Source organism: Malurus melanocephalus, unplaced genomic scaffold (genome assembly GCF_030028575.1).
Source record: "Malurus melanocephalus ecotype Western Australia unplaced genomic scaffold, MMel_1.1 scaffold_508, whole genome shotgun sequence".
Lineage (NCBI taxonomy): Eukaryota > Metazoa > Chordata > Aves > Passeriformes > Maluridae > Malurus > Malurus melanocephalus.
The window spans coordinates 446,674-470,963 of NW_026623740.1; the positions used below are offsets into that span (position 1 = coordinate 446,674).

At 38.6% G+C, this 24,290-nt stretch overlaps 1 protein-coding gene across 2 annotated transcripts in view; it reads right to left on the reverse strand.

Moving 5' to 3' along the window:
- VPS50 (VPS50 subunit of EARP/GARPII complex) overlaps positions 1–22,111 on the reverse strand; it is a 77,565-nt gene extending 55,454 nt beyond the window's left edge. For both annotated transcript variants that reach the window (XM_057381369.1, XM_057381370.1), the window contains exons 1-9: positions 21,963–22,111; positions 19,551–19,619; positions 11,880–12,002; positions 11,195–11,266; positions 6,547–6,600; positions 3,614–3,684; positions 3,080–3,197; positions 2,951–2,986; positions 472–554 (exon numbers count right to left, since the gene is read on the reverse strand). In XM_057381369.1, coding sequence (XP_057237352.1) covers positions 472–554; positions 2,951–2,986; positions 3,080–3,197; positions 3,614–3,684; positions 6,547–6,600; positions 11,195–11,266; positions 11,880–12,002; positions 19,551–19,619; positions 21,963–21,995 — 659 coding nt within the window. In that variant the 5' untranslated portion in view covers positions 21,996–22,111. The remainder of the gene's footprint in view (positions 1–471; positions 555–2,950; positions 2,987–3,079; positions 3,198–3,613; positions 3,685–6,546; positions 6,601–11,194; positions 11,267–11,879; positions 12,003–19,550; positions 19,620–21,962) is intronic.
- Between the last annotated feature and the right edge of the window lie 2,179 nt (positions 22,112–24,290).

Sequence of the window (24,290 nt, forward strand, 5' to 3'; positions counted from 1 at the left end):
GCACTTGCTAATTTCGTTGCCAAGACTTCAGGGTAAATTATCCTCCAGAAGCCATCTTGCTATAGGCAAATTAATTCCAGAATAAAATCTTCTTATTAAAAACTCAACTCAGGCATCTCTAGGCTGGAGGTTGTAGCACAGTTTTAATTCAGTCTAAGTTTACCTGCCAACATATTACAACAGTTACAAAACAATTATATAGTCCAAACATTGATTATATACTGTTATGATTACGAAGATTGATTAGTAGTGGTAGAGGGAGGTGGGAAACTACAAAGGACACTTAGGCTTTTATAACTGCCTCAATTTTGCTTTTCTAAGCTGAAARTTACTTTTCAATAAAACTTCCTTTAGAGAATGAGAATTAATGATCTATTAATAGATGAACTATGATCTATTAATAATGAACTATTCTATACCATTTATAAATAAAATCATACAGAAGCTGAAATCTGCACAACATCACCCTACCTTATACAACTGTAGTGTTTGAAAGTGCTGGCAGCTTTCTGGCATTCCAAGCACAGCTGAATAGCTCCTGGATAATCCTCTTCCTTAGGATAAAATACAATTGAAAGCTCATTGAAGTAACAGCGCAACACCTATTTTTGCTTGCATGCTTGTGTATAAACATTAAGAATAAAATATTTTGCCTCTTCTGTCTATACAGTAAAGAGTGAGGGTCTACTGTAGCACTTAATGTATAAGTAGTTTAGAATTAGAAATAGATGTTAGCAACATCTGAAAACACTATGTATTACATTACCTTATACAAACAACTTGCCTGATTGTTTCCTTATGCATACATAAAAAATACATCACAAAGTTTTCATTACAGAACAGCTAACATCTTCCCAGTTCTATTCATGAGCATGGAAAGAGGTTAGTTCAGGCACTGGCAGGCTGTTGCTATAGTTAATAAAACCTAAAAGGAGACAAGGAAGACACTCCCAAMGTTAGGCCCAAATAAACACTATATAACACTATTGACACATTCTACAGCTTATTAGACATTAACTTATATATAACTGGCTCACAGAAGGCCTCAGGAAACCAAGAACATACTATGGATGCATTGTCCTAACATAAGAAGAATATCCAATAGGTACACAGCTCCATCAGAAAGTATACAAGGATGCCAGGACAAAACAAAAACATACAAAAAACCCAAGTAAAACCCAACAAAATCTTACCAACAAAACATGGGCATTGCCTCGGATATATCTATTATTTTTGTATTCTATTAGACATGAGATCAGAAAGTATCTTGGAGGCAGGAAAACCCTCTTTAATTGCTAAGAGCTTCCGTTTTTTGTCATAATTACATCTGTTATTTTACATGCTTCAGAGAGCTCAAAWGCAAAGCTGGAAGTAGAATTTCAGTCATTGACTGAGGAGTAAAAACGCAAGGGTAATTTATATTCAGCTATTATCATAGAGGAGTTTCTGAAATGAAATTGGTTTTAACAGCAATGTTCTAATGCAGATCAAATTTAGCTAAAAAAGACAAAAAAAAAAAAAAAACCCAAATACATTATCCATTAGATGAAAACAGAACAGTACACTGGTCCAAAATGACTGCTGTATTTACAGCTCTTTGGATCTTTCTCCAGTGGAGACCTCATACTTGCTCCATTAAGTCTAACAGATCTCAGATCAGAAAGCCTGCTTGCATAAGGTATGTTACTTGTATATTCCAGATGCAGCTCAGCCCTGTAAGCTATTCTAGCTTCATTCCTGGCCTTTTTTTAATTGGGAACCCCTTCAAAATGCTCTTCTGCGAGTGGCTACTAATAGCTCTCAGGCATATTCCAACCTAACTTCTTGGAGTACAGAAAATAAATGGGCCAGTATCTGGGATAACTTATTGGGAGMAGACACTGAGCATAGCTCTAAAAATGCACTCAGCCAAAAACACCAGCTCCAGSCCTTAMAAATCACTGACCAATTAGAYATTAGTGTCTGTGTGTGAATGMAACACCCACACCTCCTCAGGATAASTCCTGCCAAGCAGACAGTAAAGAGTTAATTTCCTGTGAAGCACAGCACAGAAATTAAAAGCTAATTGTTAGATGGGGCTTACTGAGCAGAAAGCAGCATTTATGCCACCTGAAAATGAGTGCAGTTTTGCTTAGTAAGAAATAAGGAAGTTTGCTGACACAAGGTGACTTACTCAAGAAGGAATTAAATTCACAGAATCTTAAAAGTTAAAACTATTCAGATTCAATTTCCAAATTTAATAACCAGGGATTGTCATCATGACATTCCATCCAGTATTAGCCATAAATATTTGGCAAACAAGCAAGTCAAAATTGCTACACTACATGTAATATAACTGTCAATAAAATCCTGAGGCTGTCTTTCATATAATTAATCACCTTAAGAAAGATCTTATTTTKCTCTGTGCAGTATCTACTGCATTTTTAGGCAGTATACATAACAGTAGTAGAACTTTCAGTGTCATAGTCTGCACGCTGCAAGGTTTTCTACAATTAAAATGCCAACCCAATGAATGAGGAGAAAAAGCTACTACATTTTACAAATAAAATATAAAGCAGGGAGCCCATCCATAAATTTGTGCAGTAATCCAAACTCAGCATATCAACAATCAGCTAAATCTCACCATTTTTTCTCCCAAATACCAAGCTAAAGAAAAGAGGTATCAGTTGAGAGCAGAGATAAGTGAAGACTCTACAGCATTTTTACTGAACTAACTCAAGCTTCTAGTGCCCAGATCTAAAGGCAGGAATGAGTTTTTGATAGAAAATACTCTTCCCTGCTATAGATGCTATCTAATTTGATATGAATTTTTCTCAATTTAAAAGAAAAATATAATCTCATCCCATACATACATCCTGTTTGCAAGAGGAAAGGAAGGGACAAAATTAAGGTGAATGACCAAAGTAGACTTAGAATAGCTTCAAATTATACCAGTGTGGTAGGGACTTACCTCCAACATCTCACTCAAACGTACATCAGTTCTTTGCTAAAAAAATAAAACAAAACAAAAAAAAAATCAGCCATTATTACACAGAAATAAAGAAAAGTATTCCTCACTGAACAAAAACAACTTGCATACCAGTGTTTTTATTGTTCTCAGRGACTTTAGCAGTCCAATAAGCAACTGTCGTTTCCTCTGATTTGCAAGTAGCCCCAAACTAGTTTGCGTGAAGCCTTCCTTTGCTATATTCAGGTGTCTGCAAAAGTTAAAAATTAACATAATCTTCAACAATTCATAAAACAAAACTTACTTCTAATCAATTCTAACTAAGTCCAACAAAATACATGGTAGAAAATAAGGTTGCCAACATTGTTGGAGAAACTTAGAAAATGAGATTATACCAACAGACTACTAAGAAGGTACATCATCCYTTCTGCACTTGTCTGTGGATCAATGGTGTATCTCAAAAGCTTTCTGTTTCAAAAAGAACTCCCAGGTGCAAAAGTGAGAGATGCACAAATTTGTAATTGTTTCACTATCTCTAACTGCTACTGCGAATAGCATTCAGCACATAAACAGGATTTATYATCAGCAAGCAACCTTCCTGGGTTTACAGATTTCTTCTTAAATATCTCCCCACTTTCAATCTCTGCAGTCGCTTAAGCAATATACCTTCTTCCATCTGTGCAAATAACTGCTGCTAACTGAAGGCCAGTCTGCAATGATGTAACACGCTCAAGTTCCTACAGAGAGACAACAGGTTGAAGAAATATACAAGTTAAAGCCATGCTACACACAGGTGCACACTACTGATTAGTAGATTTCTCTTGAGATGTTACAATGACTTTGTAGAGTTACTTTATGTACTATTTGTTTCATCATTTTAWATACACKAAGCACTGCAATGTAACATTAASATAAAYTATATTTTAAAATACAATTCTCTTTTGAAGATAGATATTTGAAATCCATCCCACTGCAGTGGGACCAGCTACATTTATTTTTGTACATTTAGCCTAAGAATTTCTATACCATTAATACATTACAACAGAATGATCAGAGCTTCAGGGATAGAAGCACAGGGCTTAATTTGCATTCGYATGCCAGAGAGCAGCAAAACAAAMMAAAAAAAAWTAYGTTTCACACAGCATTTTCTTGTTTAGAAGCACTTGTGTTCTACCAATTTAATAGATGTCACATCATAATGAATGTTAATTGTATCCTGTTGACTTTCCGCTGAAAACTCTTCAGCAGAGGTGACCTGAATTTAGCTTGATTTTGACTTAGTGGTGCCTAGCATAATCTCAATGCCTTGAAAAAAAAAATGTTTTAATGTAACTATTAGTATTTCTGTTAGGAAAATTAGGATTATTAGGATTTTTGTTAGGAACATCACTGCAGAAAAGTGCGTTCTTTCCCTAGGCTATAGAAAAAGGGATTCTTTTTTTTTAATTCTGCTYGCAGTTTCAAAATGTATCAAGTGCTTTCCATAAGAAGGGAGACTTTGAAAACTAATCTAATTCTAAAGATATGACAAGCAAAAACAAGTTCAAAGTTCAGTTTGGTTTCAGATCAGCTCCCGGTTTCAGATCAGCTCCCTTACTAAGCTGCATCTTCCACCAAAACCTGCTCCTTTATGTTACCAATGTTGGTTTTGTAAAAATGACAGCTTAATTGCTGATATGCAAAATATCTTAAGAAACCAAATTAAAAGATTACTGTCCTCAATGCCTGCTTCTCTCTAAAAACATACTTTGCAAGTATCAGAGCTATTTAATAAGTCGTTGTTCCCTTGTACATGAGACCACTCGTAAAAAGRAGCAACTCCACCCCTATTTGCCTCTTGCAAAGATTCTGTAAAATCGCCCTTTGAATAGGATTGGATGGAGAGGAGTGGGGAGAGAGTGCAGTCTAAAGATCCCCAAAGAGGGAGTCTTCTGCCCATCATGTAGGGCTGAATACAATTTTTCTGYTCTCAAAAACAATCTTCTACCCACTGGTTATTCTTAAAGCATGCCTTTCTTCGAGAAAAAGAAAATTATAAATCCCTCACTCTGTGTCTGTGCCATGCCTCTTCCGCCATCAGGAGTCCCTGTTAGACCAGTACTTCATACCAGGCATGGGGTTCAAACCATGATATCCCTAAACTACATTTTGAACAGTGAAAATGTGTCCAGGAGATGTGTTCAACTGCATTTTTGATTCTTCTAATGCTCTGTTACTGTAATTGAACACTGAACTGGAGCTGCCATTACAAGTTCACACAGCACATYRCAARTATCATTTCATGAACCAGTKGAAAAGTGAGTCCTACAACGCTCAMCAGAAATGTCCAGTAAGTCTACTGACAAGAATAACTCTGTGCAGGCCTGTACCCATAASTAACACTGCAGGATTAGTGACTTAATTAGGCACAAATGCATTTTAGATAAGTTTTTTAAAAGACTTTAACTGGCACAATGGATTTTTAACTGCCCCTTTGGAACATCTGAAAGCACTTCTAGGTATAAACAGGTATGTCTCACTAAGATATTGCTGCAATAGGAACATAAACATTACAAAGAAAAATGCAAGAACATTTGCTGCTGTACYATCATGCAGGGAGAGGTCTTCACAGTGAAGATGCTGGATTAAGACAAAGCAGCACTCACTCAAAAACATMAATTTCAAACCTGCACAACATGAAGATTTTTATACCATACAATTACCCTTTTTCCCTCTCCTATGCTATTTTGGGAAGATTTAACCACAGAAGCACTTACCAGCCTCCTTCTGCAATAGCCTCCCACCTGATTCCTTCAACTAAAACTGTTACAGCCTTATTTTAGCACCTGCTGTTACAGGAGATGATGATGCAAGCAGYGGTCACTTCTYCCCTCTCCATTTTTCTTTAAACAGCAGCACTCCTTTCAGCAGGCAATGGGCCAGAGCACAGATGGCAACCTCACTAAGGCTGGATGCACTGGCCATAAGAACAAGCAAACAGAAGAGGATGTTGTGTCCTCTGGATGAAAGAGGTAAATAATTGCAGCTCCATGACATCTACCAGAGGTTAATACGCAGGAAGCAATCTTTGTTCTTCCACACTCTCTCCAGCTTCTTGCCCAAAATGAGAATTGCCTAATCACCAGTATAACAATGGTGATGTAAGGTGCTGTACACAAACAGATGTATTCACCACATGATCATTCTCAGACTAACTTAATAACAATCATCATTTTCACTTTGCAAAATTCTCCATGTCATTTTGTGTAATGATCAGATAAAACCAGAAARCACTGATCAAATGTTACAGTACTAAGAATAAATGAGTAGGAAAGAAAACACCTTCCCTTAAGAACMATTATGACAACTGTTGCAAATACACTTTGGGAGAAAGAAGATGCCAAAACTCTGCTGCAGTTTTGCTTTGTTTTGCTCTTGGAGATCTTTGACATGTTGAGACTCTATTTTTTTTCATCTTCAACATGGATGACAGACCAAGGGTGYCTGAGCTRGAGGATCACAAGAGCAAGAATGRTGAACTACCAGTCAACCCTGACTGYTAGTATAACASCACAAAATTGAGCAGTTTCTTCTTAAAAAGTAACTGTTCATTGTCTTACCTCAACATATGCAGGTTGTTTTTCGAGGATTAAATCTGCAACTTTCTTAGACACCTTAAAAAGAAGAAYACTCCATGTGAAACACAGCAATCTCAATTAAGTATGCCATCCCCATACTCAAGTTCTACAGGCTTGTGATTCTCTATCATTAAGTTTTGCACTTTCAAATTTATTAATAAATATTCACAACAACAGAAAAACAAAATCATAAAAACTATGATCAGCCTTCCTTAGAACCGAGGTAAAAAAAATGTTCACAATTCCATCTAAGATTAGTGGGCATTTTTAGACTACCTACTTAACTCTCTGCTTGTTAAGGAACATGCTAGAATAGCAAATAGAAATAATTTGGGATGCTGCAAGTGTTTACATTCTGCTCATGCTCTTGCCACAGTACAAATTTAGTTAACCATATAGCGTGGTGTGCTGGCTTGGGCTGGAGTAGTTAATTTTCTCCATAGTAGCTGGTATGGGGCTGTTTTGGACTTGGGCTGAAACCAGTTTTGATAACAGAGGTGTTTCAGTTGAGCAGTGCCTGCAGAGAATCAAGGCCTTTTCCACTCTAACCACCTCACCAGCAAGTTGGGCTAGGGGTGCACAAATTGTTGAGAGGGGACCTCTCTGAGACAGCTGAGCCCAAGCGACCCAAGGGATATCCCAATCATATGGTGTCATGCTCAGCATATACAGCTGGGGGGAGAAGAAGGAAAGATGCTCAGAGTGATGACGTTTGTCTTCACAAGTTACTGCTACACAAGGGCCCTGCTATTCAGGAGATGGCTGAACACCTGCCTGCCTATGGAAAGCAGTGAATTAATTCCTTGTTTTGCTTCACTTGCTTTTGCTTTACCTATTTTTTATTCTGGATTATATACCTTTATCTCAACCTACGAGATTTTTCACTTTTACTGCTCTCACTCTCCCCCCTACCCCACTGGTGGGGAAGTGAGTGAGAGATTGCATGATCTTTCATTGCCATCTAGAGTTAAAACACGACACATGCAGATCTAAGAAAGCAATAAGGACACTGACCTTTCAGACTGATATTGTATTAAATTAAAACTATGTCAAAATGAATATTCACCCTCTACAGATTATACCCTTTCCTCAGCACACAGAATACGCATATTTAAAAATTTTCTCCACTGCTCTGAGTAGAATACACATATTTTAAAATTTTCTCCATTGCTCCGAGTAGAATTTTAAGTAGAATGCTCCTGAGAGCTGCTGTCTGTATTGAATTTTAAAAGGGCGTTGCTACCTTAATCAATCTCTTSTGTACAAACACAGAAGCTTAAAAAGAAATCTAATGCTTACAGTCTTATAAATGCAAGCTTGASAATAGTGTATTTAGTTTTGTTTTTCAGTAGGGACTAAAAATATTTTAGAAGAAATAAGTTTCAAACATGACAAAGAAATTACTGGTATTCGTCTATATTCTTTTGGCGTAACAATACTCCCAGAAATGAAAAAAAAAAAGACCTGGCTATGACAACCAGCCCACAACACACTATCGGCAAAGAGAAACAAAGAGGTTTTTCTAAACTTGACTGCTTAGTCAAACAAAGCACGAAGCTGGGATCTTCAATCAGCATTCTTGTAACAAACTTATATTGGCTCTACCAGCACAATTCCCATCCTCTGAAACACCATTTGCACATAAATGGTCTTCAAAGTATTCCGATGTCATCAGCTGGCAATCTGGACCAGGGGCATATACCCAGCTATGCTTTCCTCTTTCCATATCAAAAGCAGGCCAGAACCAAGAAATTTCAAGCCTTTTCAGTTGTTCTTAACCTCTTAGCTATTCTATAACTAATAAAGCTTTCCTATGCAGGACAGCAAAAGAGCCCCTCCAGATCGAGGTAGGGTCAGAATAGGATGTTATCAGGCCAAATGCAACACAAGCCTACATGACCTTCTTTCTCTGAAGGAATTTTGTTCACTCTGTAGTCTATGCACTGTGAAATTTTCCCCTTCTTTTTTTCAACATATTCTTCATTCTAGTCCTGCACCAGTAAAAAACTCTAGGACAYGGATATACTTGCTAGTTATTCATTGCTCTAGGACAAACCTAACAGTTTGATTCTTCACTATTAAGCAATGTTCAAGCAGYACACAAGAACACAAGATACATTTAATTTTCATTTTCATTCTTTTTGTTTTGCAAGTCCTCAGTTACCCTTGACTAATAACAACTCAACACTATCAAGCAGCTGCCACAGGCACTTTTTTTGTCTTTCCCAGAACTTGGTGATACTACTTTTCTTTCTGAGCTCCCAAGCTATTCTCTCGGATATTCTTCCGGATAAGCAATATTACCCCTAGTCACTTCATTCATTTCCAAATTGTCGCACCCCAAATTGTCTTCCATGCAATAGTGCTGTGCTAAATCTTGGAAGCCTGAATTGCAAAGGCTAACACCAAATGTGACCGTGGTGATCAATGCCTACCAACAGCGTCTGCTGAAGGGATGAACTATTTTCTCTTTCCTAATCACACCAGTAAAACATATTTMATATCCTGAAGAAAATACAATATAGCTAATGGCATTGGACTACTAATTAAAATGAAGTCTAGGAGACATACAACTAAAAAACTTTTCTAATCCAAATTGTCTGTACCAAGAGKATTACAAATTGAAGTTGTCATGATACATATGTTAAAAAAGGTTTGAGCAAGTAGAGATCCATCCAGTAGAATGGAAAACTAATGAGCAAACTACAGAAAATGTGCATTTTATAGTGATCCTGAAAACAAAGGGATTACCAAGTTCAGCTCTGCAAAAGCAGAGGGTAACAATCAGTGAGAAGTGGAAGATGAGAGCTCTAGTACCTGTAATTCACACTCATGTAAATGCTTTGCATTAGAGAAATCTATAAGTTCCTGTTATCTTCAAACCACTACTGTAAATTCCTATGCCAGCTATAGATACAGACACTGACATGAAAAAGGCAGTATTTAGTTTTTTGCAAAAACAGAGGTATTKTGTGATATGTCAACAGGCTTCTTGAATCTTCTAATAACCTATTCACCTATTCATTAAAGTATTTTTAGGACTTAACAACATTCTGCAGTTCTGTCTTCCAGACACTAACATCCCTTAAGGCAGACAATACTCTAAATGACCCATCACAAGACAAACGGACAATAACTGAGACAGAAGAAAAGACGCAACAGTCGCTCACACTCTACCTGTAAATATGACATAAGGACATGAAATATAACATATAAAAAATTGTAGCACCTTGGCACATACCCAAGGAGGAAAACAAACCCAAGCAACAATTCCTTCCTATACCAGAAACACATTCTGACAAGATCAAGAAATAAGAAAGGACCAATCCTGACTGGAGGAGCTGGTAGGGGGAAGAACTGGGCACATGTTTCTTGCCAAAAGTTTTGGCTTTGAGAGTTTTCACCTGTCTGTWTTCTGAATGAAAGACACATCTGGGTCATATTTATTGGAAAACTTGCACTCAGCTCTCTCCMCTAATATTCACTAGCTGCATGCACTTTCTACTTAAAATGTTTCAGCAGCAGCCACACCCTGAAACTACTSCCCCAGCTGCAGCCAGCTCCCATCCTGCAAGCAGAAATGGCTAAGGCATTGATAACAYATACTAGGATTATGCAGCATATCTCACTTAAATTATCTCAGTCTTCAGAGCACTTCCTTGCAAAACAAGGTCACCATCAGATGCCCTCTTAAACTTAAAAAAAAAAACAAACCACCAACACCACCAAACAAGCACACAAAAAACAAACTACCTCTCACTCACTTCCAACTTCTTTCCTTATACATCTTGGGGTGAAACATGGAACATTCACTTCCTCAAATTCTCACTAATTTTTAAAAAAATTTCATAGGTATATTATGGGGAAAGCAATCTAAGTCAGAAGGTACTTACTCTCTATGTGTTGTTAACAATGCAACATTCTCCTAGACATTTAATTTATTTAAAGACATGAATTAGGTTTATTCTTCTATTTTACTTGCAGATACTCTCCAAATGCCACACTTAATAGATTTGTTTCYTGGACCATATTATTCATCTCAAAAGTGCAGTGGAAGAACAATTAATACATGAACAGAAAATTAAAAAGTCTACAACGTAACAAGCACCTTTCAAAACCTGCAACTCTGATTTCTCCTCATTTGTCATAGTTACTATTCATTACCTTTCATTTGTTCATTTGKTTTATTGCCGAATAACTGTGCATCAGTGTTCACTAAAAACCCTTGTGAACAATTAACACAGTAGCAAATGAAAAGAGAAAATAGCACCTTCAAGGAGAGTTTTTAAAACACTTTGTCTTAAATTGCCAGAAATCCCTCAAAGAGATCCTATTGCACTATTCAGCACCATGCTGAACATTACAAGATAAACATTCAAAAAGTCAAGTTTCTAAAGAAAGTTAAACCATTTGCTCCTTGTTACAATACTTATCACTAAGATTTACTTCCATGATTTCATATGATTGTATGATTTAGTGATGATTTTCCCCTATAAAGGCACATAATATTAAGAAAAAATACTTAGTATCTAAAGTGTTTAAGAAATCAAAACTTTTCATTATACTTATTGAGAAACTTATAGACAGAAAACAAATTGTGTGAGGGTATAGAGGAAAAAACTTTACTTACAGCAGCTTGTTGTTGTTTTAGTTTGTCTCTGTACTCTTCCAGTTCTTGAAGACTAAGTACTGGAGGAAGCCTCTGCATTTAAATAATAAATTAAAATCAGTAAGAAATTAAAGAATGTTAACTCACAYATAGCATTAGCTAGGCAAACAGTTTCATTAAAGAAACATTCTTATGGCTTCTGCAATCTAAATTGCAGAATTAATCAATTTTTTCAAATKATGGATACTGAAATCAATTAGTGTTAAGATATACAACCTATGATCATAACTGTCTCATATAATATCATAATTACCTCAAAGTTACTTTATTTTACACCATATGTATACACACAACCACCCAATAACAAATTATTGTCTCAGTCAGTTTGCTAAAAAAATATACAAAACAGAGAACAGATTTTTTTCCTCAGCTATCTTGACTTWTTCACTGTAGTTTAAATTATGAAGCTCCTGTTAGCACATCTGATGTTAATTCTACCACATTAAAAGAAGAGGTTATATACTATATATACACCAATACTCTATGCTAGAAGCTGCACACAACTGCAAGAGGATGTAGGAGAATACAGCGTTGTATTAATGCAAGATCTAAAACACAAAACAAAAAATAGCTCATTGAAATAAGCATACCTTTGGTCGTCATTTTTTGTTATGCTACCACTTTTTCTTTAAAAATGACAGCTTACCTCTAACTCATACTTCACAATATCAAAGGAGTCATTGGAAAAATAAACTTCTTCAATGCTGTTAATTATTTCCTGTTGTGCCTGAGGATCAATTGGCTCTTCATGCAGTTCTCTGAGCTCCTCCTGCACAAAACAAAAAAGAATTTCCATAATGTAATAACACATYCTAGCAAGAACAATGTTTTAACAAAACAAATATCTTTCAAAAGCCATTTACAAAATTAGCACTAGAAGCAATGGCAAAAAAACAGAAAGATCAGTCAGTACACTGTGGCTTGTACTTCCCATTGGGGAGAGCAAGATATTTCAAACTTTTCAAAAAACATAGTGTGGTCTTCAACTTTGCAGTCCACTTAAACACTTCTTCATCTATACATTTACGTCACCAAGTGCACACTGAGTCCACAGTTTTTTCCTCCTTAACTCTAGAAATTCTCATAATAAACTAAAAATAAACTGGCAAGCTATTTGCTTGACAAGGAGAAAAAAAATTGCAAAAACAAAATTAATAAAACCTGAATTCTTAAAATCAGAAGAACCCTCCTTGTAAATGTGACGTAGACGTGTCACTACAAATGCATAACTTTTCAATTCAACCCTTACAATTCACTTMAGTAAAAGTCATGCCATTAAACACYTGAATTTCTCCAGGTAAAAGAGAACAGATCTGCCTTCTTGCACAAGATTAGCAGCGCTCAGATTTTRGCATAGTGGTCTAAGCAGAGACGTGCTGTAGGCTTTCTGAAAGCTAATATTCAGAAGATAAGCATCTCCATCATCACKGTCACGATCTCCTCTGAAAGGTCTCCCTGACAACCCAAATGCTTCTGGTGGTTGAAGCAAACCAAGGACTCAGCCTGAACATCCTCTTCCCCTGCTGTACTGGACATTGCAACTAATAGTGGCCCTCTCCTGGATGTTGATCCCTCAAAAAKAATGAAAAATCCTTTATCAGAGACTCAAAATGGAGAAGTGTTAGAATATTCTTTCATCAAAAATAATGAAATGGATCAAATTGCTTGATAGTAAGATTAAACCCTGGTGAAGTAATCCAGCAGACTAAAGAGTCAGTCCCATAATGACCCTGAGCCTCCCAGCAGGGCTGAATTGCGACAGTGGGGCAAGGCACTGGTATCTTCATCACAAGGGTTTATTTCACCTAGATTAATTGACTGAACACCCGCTAACTTGCTTATTTTGCACGTCAACTGAGATAAGGTCAATGTGTACATGTTCCGAGTCAAAATGACACTTATAATACACAGCAAGGTGCTGTTTCTCTACGCAGTTAGAGGCAGCCAAGATATCACAAGCGGAGGGCTTGGAAGAGCATCAGAGGAGCCTCTGAAATAACCCTCCCGGGAAAAAAAAAAGAGGGGGGGAAAAGGGAAAAAATAAAAAGGTGGGGCAGTGGGGAAATAAAAAGCAGTATCTCTAACACAGAGAAAAACGGGTTTCAAGCGTATTTCGCGTCCCCGAGCGGCCACAAGGCAGGCGGAAGGAGGGGCGGCCGGGGCCACAGGCGCTGCCGCCGGCGGTGCACGGGCTCCCCCCGCTGGGCCGCGGGCTCCGAGCAGCCGGGAGGCTCCGAGCCGCCATGGGGCAGCGGGGACCCGCAAAAAAGCCACCGAGGAACTGCAGAAAAGCCATCAAGGAGGCAGGGAACCGGAGAAAAGCCCTCGAGCAGTCGCCTTCTCCTGATCTCTGAAACGCCTGATGCATTCACTGCCACCAGCGCAGGTGAACGGAGCAACCCAACCCTCAACCACAGTAAGGGTATGGACTGCACCCACAGACCGAGAGAAACAAGAAAATAATATAGTTATATCGTTACATATCTGTATAACTAGATATATAACGACAATAAATAACAATATCGCAGGGAACTGATGCCATTCTTCAGCCAAACTCTTCAAAGGCACAAAGGTTTGGATGTGGTCCCACTCTCAGTGACCACATGTCCCCAGTGCCAGAGCATCAACACGGCCTTGCTGACACAGAGGCAAAGGCTGGGTCAGCTCCATGCCACTCACGGTGCCGACACAATTTTACAGAAGATGGCAGGGGAAGAGCCTGCAGCTCCACACCGGGACCAAAGAGACAGACAGGACTGCAGGACTGTCCCCTCAGCTCCAGCCACTCGGTTCACCAGCAGCACCTTTCCACCTCACATTTAGGTGTGATCATGAGGAACAGAGAAGAGAGCTCGTTAGGGATGAGAGCAAAAAGATTTTTGAAAAGTAGTCCCTCTTTAGAGTCCGTTTCAATTTTTCAATCTATGGTTTTGCACTTTACATCACATGAGGGTGCCAATGCATTGGCAGAGGACACACATATTCAGATTCAATGGCATACTGCTCTTGCATTTGTTTAATTTAAAAAGCAATGAAGCTATTAACTAACCATATGCATGCCTGTCCTTTAAAACAGAAAAAAAAAAAAAAACAGAAAAAAATTATTTCCCTGCGGATTTCTTAACAAATGGTAGCTTTATACTGGACATCCCTCTATAAATAAGCTTCGCATCTTACAGTACATTGAGTTTTGGCAGTATTAAGCTAAAAACTAAAAATTATTACAAGCCCATCTCAGGAAGATCACTCACCTCAGTTTTCTTGCCAAAGCACTGCCAGGAAAATATTTATTACATGACAAGGTTTTCTTTACTTTGTTTATATTTTTTCTTGAAAAGCAGTCTAGTTAGAACAACTCTCCAGAATAAAGTTCAGGTCCCACATAATTTACATTATCTGACGCCAAACTTTTTTTCATGATAACCTGCAGCTTTCAGCATATCACACTCCAGTAGTTTCAAGTAACCACATGGTGAAGGCCAATTTATTCACTCACCACTGAAGGAAGCACCCACCTCTAGCTAAAGTTTATTTGCTGATACTCWGTTTTCCTGATCTTTTTGATAAGATACACAAAACCAATTATATACATAGAAATATGACCACTCTTTCAGGGGTTTTGGTGAAGGTCCTGTTTAGCTATGTACAGTTCGTGCTCACACACTTAGAAGAAGGAAAGAGAGAAGCTATATTAAATCCCTCTTATTTTTMCACCTCAAAACTTTTCTAGCTATTGCCATTAAAGTATCTTCCTTGAAAAAAAAGCCTGCACTAAAACACATTTAACATTTTACATTTTATGTTAATTCAGCAAGTCCAAGTGCTATTCTGAACAGAAAAACCTATAAAAATTGCAGCAGAGAATAATAATATCCTTGCAGTGAACTTTGCCATTGCTAAACTTAATTAGATACATAGGATGTCAGGAAGATATCATATTGGCAAGGTGGACCCCACAGTACTCACTTCAACCCACCAGTCCAGGTTAATATGTYAGCATATCAAGCAGGTTATTAACACGTTCAGCAGTAGGAAGTCCCCAAATACTAATGGGCCAACACAGCCTTTTAAGATACTGTTTCATGGGCTACTCATTTTTCCAAAGTTTTATTCAGCAAGAGGCTTCACCTACTACCTAAAACTTGTGTCACTTGTGTGGTCAATTGTACTTTTTTTTTCCCTAGTACTTTGGCATCATACTTTCATGGAAAGACAATTTATCCTGTCAGGTTACCATTAGTGCAACCCGCAGCAGCAGTCTCYCTCATAATGCCACCTAAATGGATCAGTGAAAGACAGCTTCTGGGAAGGAAAAGAAAGGAAAAAGAAGTCTGACAACTTTGCATACTCAAAGAAGCCATTGCTAAAAAAAAAATACAATGCTTGCATCCACCCATTTATCACATCATTTCGTCTTCCTGTTCCATGGAAATAGTTTACAGTATAGAAGCCTGTGGCAATTCCTTGAGATATATTTCAGAAGAGTCATCTCACTACAGACTCATCTGAAATGCAGTTCAGCAAGTTTTAGATGCCTACCCAGCTATTTCCCAGTGCGTCACGCTCCCACTCTCCTTGTATGCTACATTGCCTGTAGCAGCAAAAYCAATATTGCTCTGTTGAACGAAGCATTACTGGTAAGGAGTGGAAGCAAACACCTTCCACATTCCAGTCACTATACCTAAAAGGCTGGAAAGACATTGAAAACTGATACTACTCAGAAAAAAATATTTGTAAACAGTTGTTAATCTAATTAAAAGCTGAAGTTCAGTGACAGCAATTTCTACCCAGAGAGTGCCAGGGGCCAAGACTATGCTACACTCATTTGGACACAGCCCCCTGCTCTGTCATGAGCCAAAAACACACCAATCAATAGGCAGCTGATTTATATCCATCCTTTCTGAAAATGGATGACACCTGTGCTAAAAGTTAATCTTAAATACCAGGAGGAGGGCCCRCTCAACAGATTCAATCAGCAGGTATACTGCAACATTGTACTACTGTGAAATAAAAGAAGTATTAAAGCATTTATGTATGTGTCTATATCCATATGCACAAATGTCATCTTTGAATTTTATCTATATACAAAGATATCTTTATAGATTATATATGTCTTATAATTACAGAACCATGGAAAGTGTATCTGACTTCATATGGACCCACAAAGAGATCAYCAAGTCCAACTYCTCGCCCTGCGAGGACCATCTGCAAAATTTGCATCATGTTCCTGAGAGCACGGCCAGATACTTCTTGAACTCTGTCAGGCTCGGTGCTATGACCACATCTGTGGGGAGCCTGTTCCAACCACACTCTGGGKGAAGAAAAATTTTTCTACTATCTAACCTAATGTATATATTATAATGTATTATACTATATTATAACAATATATATTTCATATAACAGTATATATTCTACAACTATATATTTCATACAACAATGTAATATATATTATATAGCAATTAATGTATATAGTATCATATAATATAATGTATAACTATATCTRTAAACTTACTTTGATTTTGCTCCCTGCCCCTCCCTTCCCCTTCCCTAGCTAGGGAAGGTAGTACCACAGAGAAGTTTGTGRTCTTTTACCTATCTTTGATACAAAATCTTCGTTTGATCTTTCCTTCTTCAATATGTATAGAGAGTACTTATTAAAAAGCCCTCACTCYACCAAAACAAACATTATACTTTGAAAACAATGCTCCTGATGGAGACAGCAACAAACCTTATCCATAGAACACATCTGACCCACACTACCACTTAATGCACTCCTGGAAAGCACTCTGCTACTGCTGGGGAAATAGAAAACCACACAAACTAAYGAAGCCACGCTTCCTTATCTATAGGAAAAGCATTACAAAACTAAAATCTCAGTGTTGTTTACCATTATAAGCCACAAAGTCAAACAATATCCATATATCACACGTGAGATGGTTATCATCAAAATAAGCATAACCTAATTCAAAGTCAACTCACCATTAATCCCACACACTGGAATTGAAGCATGCAAAATACCTACCTCAGCCTTTTGTGATAGAATCTGCTAAATAAAACTGTTACCAGCTCGGGAAACAACAAAGCTGACAATAAGAGAAYGATTCAAAAAGTATTACAGTTTCCCTGGGCAATCAGAGTACACCAATGAAGTAAGGTATCTCAGGAAAAAAAGATATTATGTCCTTCTACAGACAACTTTCTCTTCTAGGTATCATAGAATCATCTTAGAATTACCTTAGAAGCATYYTAAAATCWTCATAGAATGGTTTGGTTTGKAAGGGACCTTAAAGATCATCTAGTTCCMACTGCCCTGTCATGGACACCTTTCACTAGACCAGACTGCTCAGAGATCSATCCAATCTGGCCTTGAACACTGCCAGGGATGGGGCATCCACAACTTCTCTGGGCAACCTGTTGTATCCAACCTTGCAGATCAGCTTTGGCTTCTCTACAGACTTACTGAGACTCAAACTATTACACACTTACTTCTTACTGTGATACTTGCCTGAGAGAGTCAGTTGGCTGCATGAGTCTGTATTATAATGCGTAAAGTAAGTTTGCTGGTGATTTGCCTTCACATGATGGAAGCAAATGGAAATTTTCAAGATAGTTGCAGAACTTATTGGAGTACCAGTTAACGTGAGTGAATACACKCAGGTACTCACTAAAATATCCAACTCCCAAACAATTTCATTGTCTAAAAATTAAAAATTGAGGAGTACAGTCATTACTTTGACATGCTGGMCAGTCAGTAAACAGTCAGCAAATCAACAACTTTCACATATTCAAATATCAAGACCCAAAAGAATTTTGCTGGCTTTTCCCTCAGGGGATGCAATGTCAGCACATTCTTCCTGTCRTCCATATTTCCCATTTGACCTCCAAATTAGTGTGACAGGCCCTCATCTCAAAAAACATGGATTTTGTAACTAGGGTTAGCATTGGCTAACCAATGGCTTGTGTTTTTACCAGTAATTCATGCTGTYCCTAATTCATGCTGACCCTGCAGCCTTTTATTCTGCATACTTCTGTGTAGCTTTAACACAGCTTTTGAAGCTTTCAGTAACACTTGACCTAAATCAGTCTGGAGATACCAATTTGAATGTGGAAGTGTGATGATGAAAGTGAAGCATCATAACCATTCTGTCATCAAAACAGCTTGAGACTTTCATGATTCAAGAGACAAATACAGTTATTGRTACACAGTGTAGACTTACCAGACACATAACATCACACCATTACAGAATGGAAATCCAGCCAAGACCCCCGACATCTACTTTTACCTGGAGAGCCAACTTGGCAAAAAAGACAGTTTGAAACTGGATGCTCAGGGAGTGCCAGGGACAKGGGACAGTTCTGAATGCTTTTGCTCTTTGATATCAACATATTGGGCACTGTTTAACAAAGAATCATGTACCAATTCAGAGATGCTTACTTGATTTTTTAAATGTACAGTAATGCTAATTTTCTGATCTGCCTCAACACAAGCAACCTATTATACAGTACTTACATAAAGGCAAAGTAACACAAGGGGTCTTTTGATTTTTTAACTATTTTAAAACAGGTCATCTAAATTCAAGTCAGTAATTTAAATATCTTATTGGTTAAAGGCAAATTCCAAATTTGTAGAAAATAAGTGACAACGACCACAGAAGTCTTGTGAATCCTCCACTCAGATCAACAGGATATAAGGAACAGTCAAATATTGTGATAATCTTTCCCTCACACACAGATGATTCAGCATGACTTGTGAGATGACGTGAGTTGGCATCATTTACATAGTGAGACCCAAAAAATGCCAAAAACTATTGTTATTATAAAGATATGACTTTTAAGGTAGAACATGAAGTTAACTGTGTATGCTGAAGATTAAAACCACRAAATCACAAAATATAGCACCAAAATCATGAAGAGACTAAATGTTAAGACTATAACTATAMAGGCTACTCATACAGCATCTACTTTCCAATATAAAATCAAAAAGGGCATTTCTATTTTTCCTTCTTTACTTTTTAATTCACTCCAGCAAGAAACCTAAACAATATTAAGATCAGCATCCAGTGACAATTGAAAAGCTTCAAGAAAGAAAATTTCATGCAAGTTCCTTCAGAGTTGGTGAACTGATTTGTTTCACAGCTTTTAATTCTTTCATAAAAATGCYGTAAAACATTTTCAGCAAGAAATAAAGCTCGGAAAAAGGAACAATAGCAAACCTGGTGTTAAGGAGAGACCAAAAAGACACAACTAACTGTCATTTAACTATAAAATGAAAAATTAAAAACAAAAGGAGTGGGAGGGAAGGGATGTTGTRTCATACCTTAGTAGGAATCCGAAAGCTTTCAATAGGACTGAGGTCATTAACACTCTCCTGAGGACTTCTCAGACCCTTTAAAAGAATTTTAATAATCAGTTAAGTTTAATTGCTTTATGTATCTTAAAAGCAATTCTTACCTGATGTTGAATAAGCATCTACATTCCTTAATAAATACCTGACATGCAGCTGGAAGGCTAAGATCTCAATCYAGAAACATTTAAGCAAGACCATTGTTGTATAAATTATGCTCCTCAAACATCTAAGCATTTCCAACTTTATGCTACAATATGTACCTTTTGAGCACAGTTCACTAACATTTTCTCTATAAAATTCACTCAGAAGCTCCTCTCAATGTCCAGATGTCATTTTAAAATTTAGAATGAGCATGTGTCCAAAAAACATAGCATCCTTTGTTCCACTAACYTAATGGTTTAATGGAATCACATAAKTGAATTCAAGTTAGGTGCCACCTACTCTGTAGCAAGATTATTTKTGCTTGATGGCATATTTTTCTATTTACCATATTTCACTACTAGGATTGGCTTTCCCTATGCATAACTAAACTAAAAAAGTTGCATAATCCACATTAGCTGCTTTATATCATTATTAATCTTTAAAACACATATAGCCGCATAAATAGCATGTATGTTTTCTGAATATCACACATATTCACAATCATCATAGAAAGGTTTGGGTTAGAAGGAATCTAAAAATCATCTAGTTCCAAGCCCTGCCATGGGCCAGGCACCTTCCACTAAATCAGATTGCCTATTGGAAATGTCCAAACTTGAACATTTCCAGGGATGGGGCATCAACAACTTCTCTTGACAACCTGATCCAGCATCTCACCATTTCATGATGCAATACAATGAACATGTTGCTTAGTGTACTTGCTGCCAGCTCCCTAGGCCAAAATTAAGCACTTCAGGTTTCAAATATAGCTCTGACTACAGCTTCCCTTGAGACTTCAGGGTGTTCCTGTGAGCTAAGAGTTTCAGGTATACTTCCCTCCTGTTCCTGTGAATGTTGTTAACAGTATTTTTTTCCAAGSCCCTTTCAGGCCCTGGGTACCCATWCTTCTAAAAGSAAATACTATGTTAGTTTATGGCAGGAAARTTYGTATTTATTCTTTGAAACTGACAAWGTRTTGTACATCACTTYGGTGGTAACTACTACATTTTACAATTGTTTCATCTTCCTAAGATGCAAAATCTCTGCATTTTGGTTTTGATTTTCAGATTTTGYTACATATAATTTCAAAACATCGTCCCTTTAAGACTGCCACCATCAAAGGTGACTCACCTCTATGCATCAGAAGTTCAAGGTAAGGAGCAACTGCTGTAGCTTCTCATACTTCACACAAAATCCTCCCCAAGTCCTCTCAAAAATRTGCAGTACTAGTGGCTTATCTCCAGAAAAAAATAAAAGGTTTCACTTATCAAATGGTAAATGGAACCTAATGGTTCCCAAGGACCAAAAATTGCCTAAGTTATATCATTTGCAGACAACATCGTCTCCACACTGGGCAAGTTCCCAGCACTCCTCTTAGTGTAGCTGAAAACGAATCATGTACCCATCTACTGAAGGGGAACAGAACATTATTCTGGCAATTCTACTGCCATGCCAGTGTTCATTTATAAGCCCTGCCTCCTGCATAAGCATCACAACTCTGAGGGCATCGTTTTAGAAAAAAAAAAGTTTCTGACTTCCCATGATTTTCTATAACTATCTAGAATATCTGATGCAGTGGATGATACCAGTGATTTTTTAAGTTCCCCAATTAGACACACATATAAACAGGCTTCTTTTCAGAGGTACCTCATATATCTTAATAACTAGAATGTTCTGCTGTTAAACTTCTTCAAAAATTCTCTCAACCTCAGAAATACTGGTCCAAACGTAGGCTTAGAACTACACAATCCTGGAGACAATTGGTACAAGTGGCACACAGCACAGGGCTGACAGGCACATACCGAGTTCTCTGGTACACATTCACTGTGTGCCCACCCAAATGTGTCCCTGGYATCTCCACAGATTCGCCTCCCTTTRCACCAAGAGCATTTGCTGCCAGACAAAGCCATGTTACAGAACCACAGCCCAGCGCCCAAAATTATATGTCAAAAAAAAGCAAACTGACACAGGCCGGCCGTGTCATCCTCAACAGCGATTTCCCTGTTGCGACACGAGCTACGCGTTGGCATTTCTCTACGCTTCCATTTCTCGGCGTAGAGAAAAACAAGGCGGATGYGTGTGCAGCCAGAGCTCACCGGCCCCAAGCCTCCCCTCCCCGGGCAGGGCAGAGGGCGATGCCCGCGCCCCGGCGGCTCTCCGGGCTGCCCGAGCACGGCGGCCCCGAGGAGGGCCCGGGACGGCCGCAGCGGGACCCCGCCGCCCCCCGCGAGAAGAGCCGCTCACCTGGCGGGTCATCAGCGACTTGATCTTCTGCATGATGGCCCCGCCGCCGCCCCGACTGCGCTCAGCRGCCGCGCAGGGAGCCGGGGCACGGCGGAGCCATGTTGGGCGCCACCTGACCGCGCCCGCCCGCGGCTCCCTGGGAGCGGTAGTTCCGGGCCGGCCGGCCCGACTACAAACCCCGGCAGCACGGCCGGGAGGGGCAGGCGGGGCGGGGCGGGTTCTGCCGCTGGTGCTGCCCCGGCGGAGGCTGAGGGATGGCTGTGCACGGCGGGGATCGGGGCTGCCCCTGAACTGTGCGGTGGGGTGTCTGAACATTGGGGTTTGCCTGTGTCCATTTCGAAAGTGATTGCCTGAGAAGACAAAAGCATGCTCTGTGCAGACAAACCAAAATAAACACGTAGACGAGCATTTCCCCGTTATCTCGGGTGCACCAAGGGTGTTTGGCCTGTTCACGGGTGATGGATGTRGTATGCGTCTCCAAAACATGCTTAWGCCACTCTAYTTAGWCGTCTAGATAGCGACTAAAAAACAAAACTCCGCACCAAAACCCACCAGATCGCTTTTTTAATCTGCTTTATATCAGCACAAGAAAAGAGTTTATCCTACAGCCTTTCCTTCACTGGAGACAGCGTTCAACAGTAAAACTACCAACACATCCACTGTGTCATGGTAGTACCTGTAGAAAAAGGGGKTTTGTTCCTCCTAGAGTGCACGCAGGTGAGCTCCGCGTGTTTCCTGATCCTGTTGTTACTCAGCAGGGTAGGTCCGGTAAGAGCAGCTTTCTGTGAAACGACACAGTGACAAAGGGAGGCRCAGGAATATGGTCCCTCCCTGCTTTCTTTAGCAGGAGCTCATTACTTGTGGCTACCCTCGGGAGTAACTGTTTCGTGGAAAACCTCGAGGAAGTTTAGCGCATAACAAAGTTCCTTCTTATTATTAAAATAACTGAAATTTGCAGAAATGCAGTTGTTCAGAATGTTGGTGCTGCAAATAGTGTTGCTTTAATGTAGTGGCTTTTATTCAAAAGGAGGGAGGATTTATTTTTAAGTCTTAGTTTAAGTTTTATGAAGTCTAAATGCCATTTAACAACTAGCACAAGCTAAAATTGCACAGAAAAAAATCGGTTTACTACATTTGCATGCGTTAGTGTAAAAACTCACAGCATATTAATGACATCAAGAATATGTTCAAATGCTGGAAATGAACTGTACTAACCTGTTCCTTTTATCTTTATTATTTTCTTTGCCCATGTGGGGCATTTAAAGTGCCAATATAGGCTTTATTCCAATGTGAAAGCTCCCATCATTTCAATTAGAGCTTAGTTAGAACCTGTGACCAATGTTTTATTACAYGGTGAAATCAGGTCGATAATAATTTCTAACCTAGGTTTTGTAAATGGTTGCAATTTGATATATCTAGCCCATAGTTAAGTGGATTAAGCAGGTTATAAGCAACAGCATTCAGGAGCAGCAGGAAAATGGATCCAGAAAGCCTTTGGGAATATGTGAAATACCCTCTTCATCTCTTGACATATGCTGGGGGGTGATATTATTTCTGGTGGGACCACTGTACTTCTGCTTTATTAACCTGAAATAATCCTTGTGGTTTTTATATTGGATCTGGGAGCAACTGGATGCTTTCACCTCGGTCAAAATTGAGTGTACATCCCTTCTGAGGGGAGCTTAGCACCTTGCTGGACCCCTGCTCCTAGCACACAATGAGGGGGAGGCAACCAGTCCCTCCTGCACAAAGCAGGATACAGTCTAGCCTAATATTTGTTAATCCATAATAGTCTGCCTAAGTGCTGTTTAGTAAAAAATATTGTGGGGCTTTGTACAGATAAACTATCTCTGTCACCACGAATATTTGCTGTCGCAAACTGTTGCTGCACAACTCTGGGAGGGTTTGTCCGGTTTGCTGCTGGTTTGTACAGTGAGTGTCAGCTTTGGACAAAATCCAAACCCTACATTAATATTAATTTAAACTGATGTAAGTTAATGGAGAATGAACAATAATCAGCAGTTAACAACTGAAGGAAGCTGTCCATTCTAGCCATTGGATTTTCATTTCAAAGATGTCTCAGAGGCACTTGACATCACATGTTGTTTAGAGAAAGGGAATTAATTCTTTGCTGAGTTATACTCAATGTTAAGAAAAAAAATACAGAAAAGATATGGGCTTGAAAGTGCTAGGAAAAAAATTAGTAGGGCTCTTTAATAGCTGTGTAATGGTTTTTTTGTAACATCAGAAAATTAGATGTTATTAGGCTGTTATTAGAAAAAAATCTAAAAAAAATTCTGAGTACTAATTTTTGTTTGAAATAGCAGA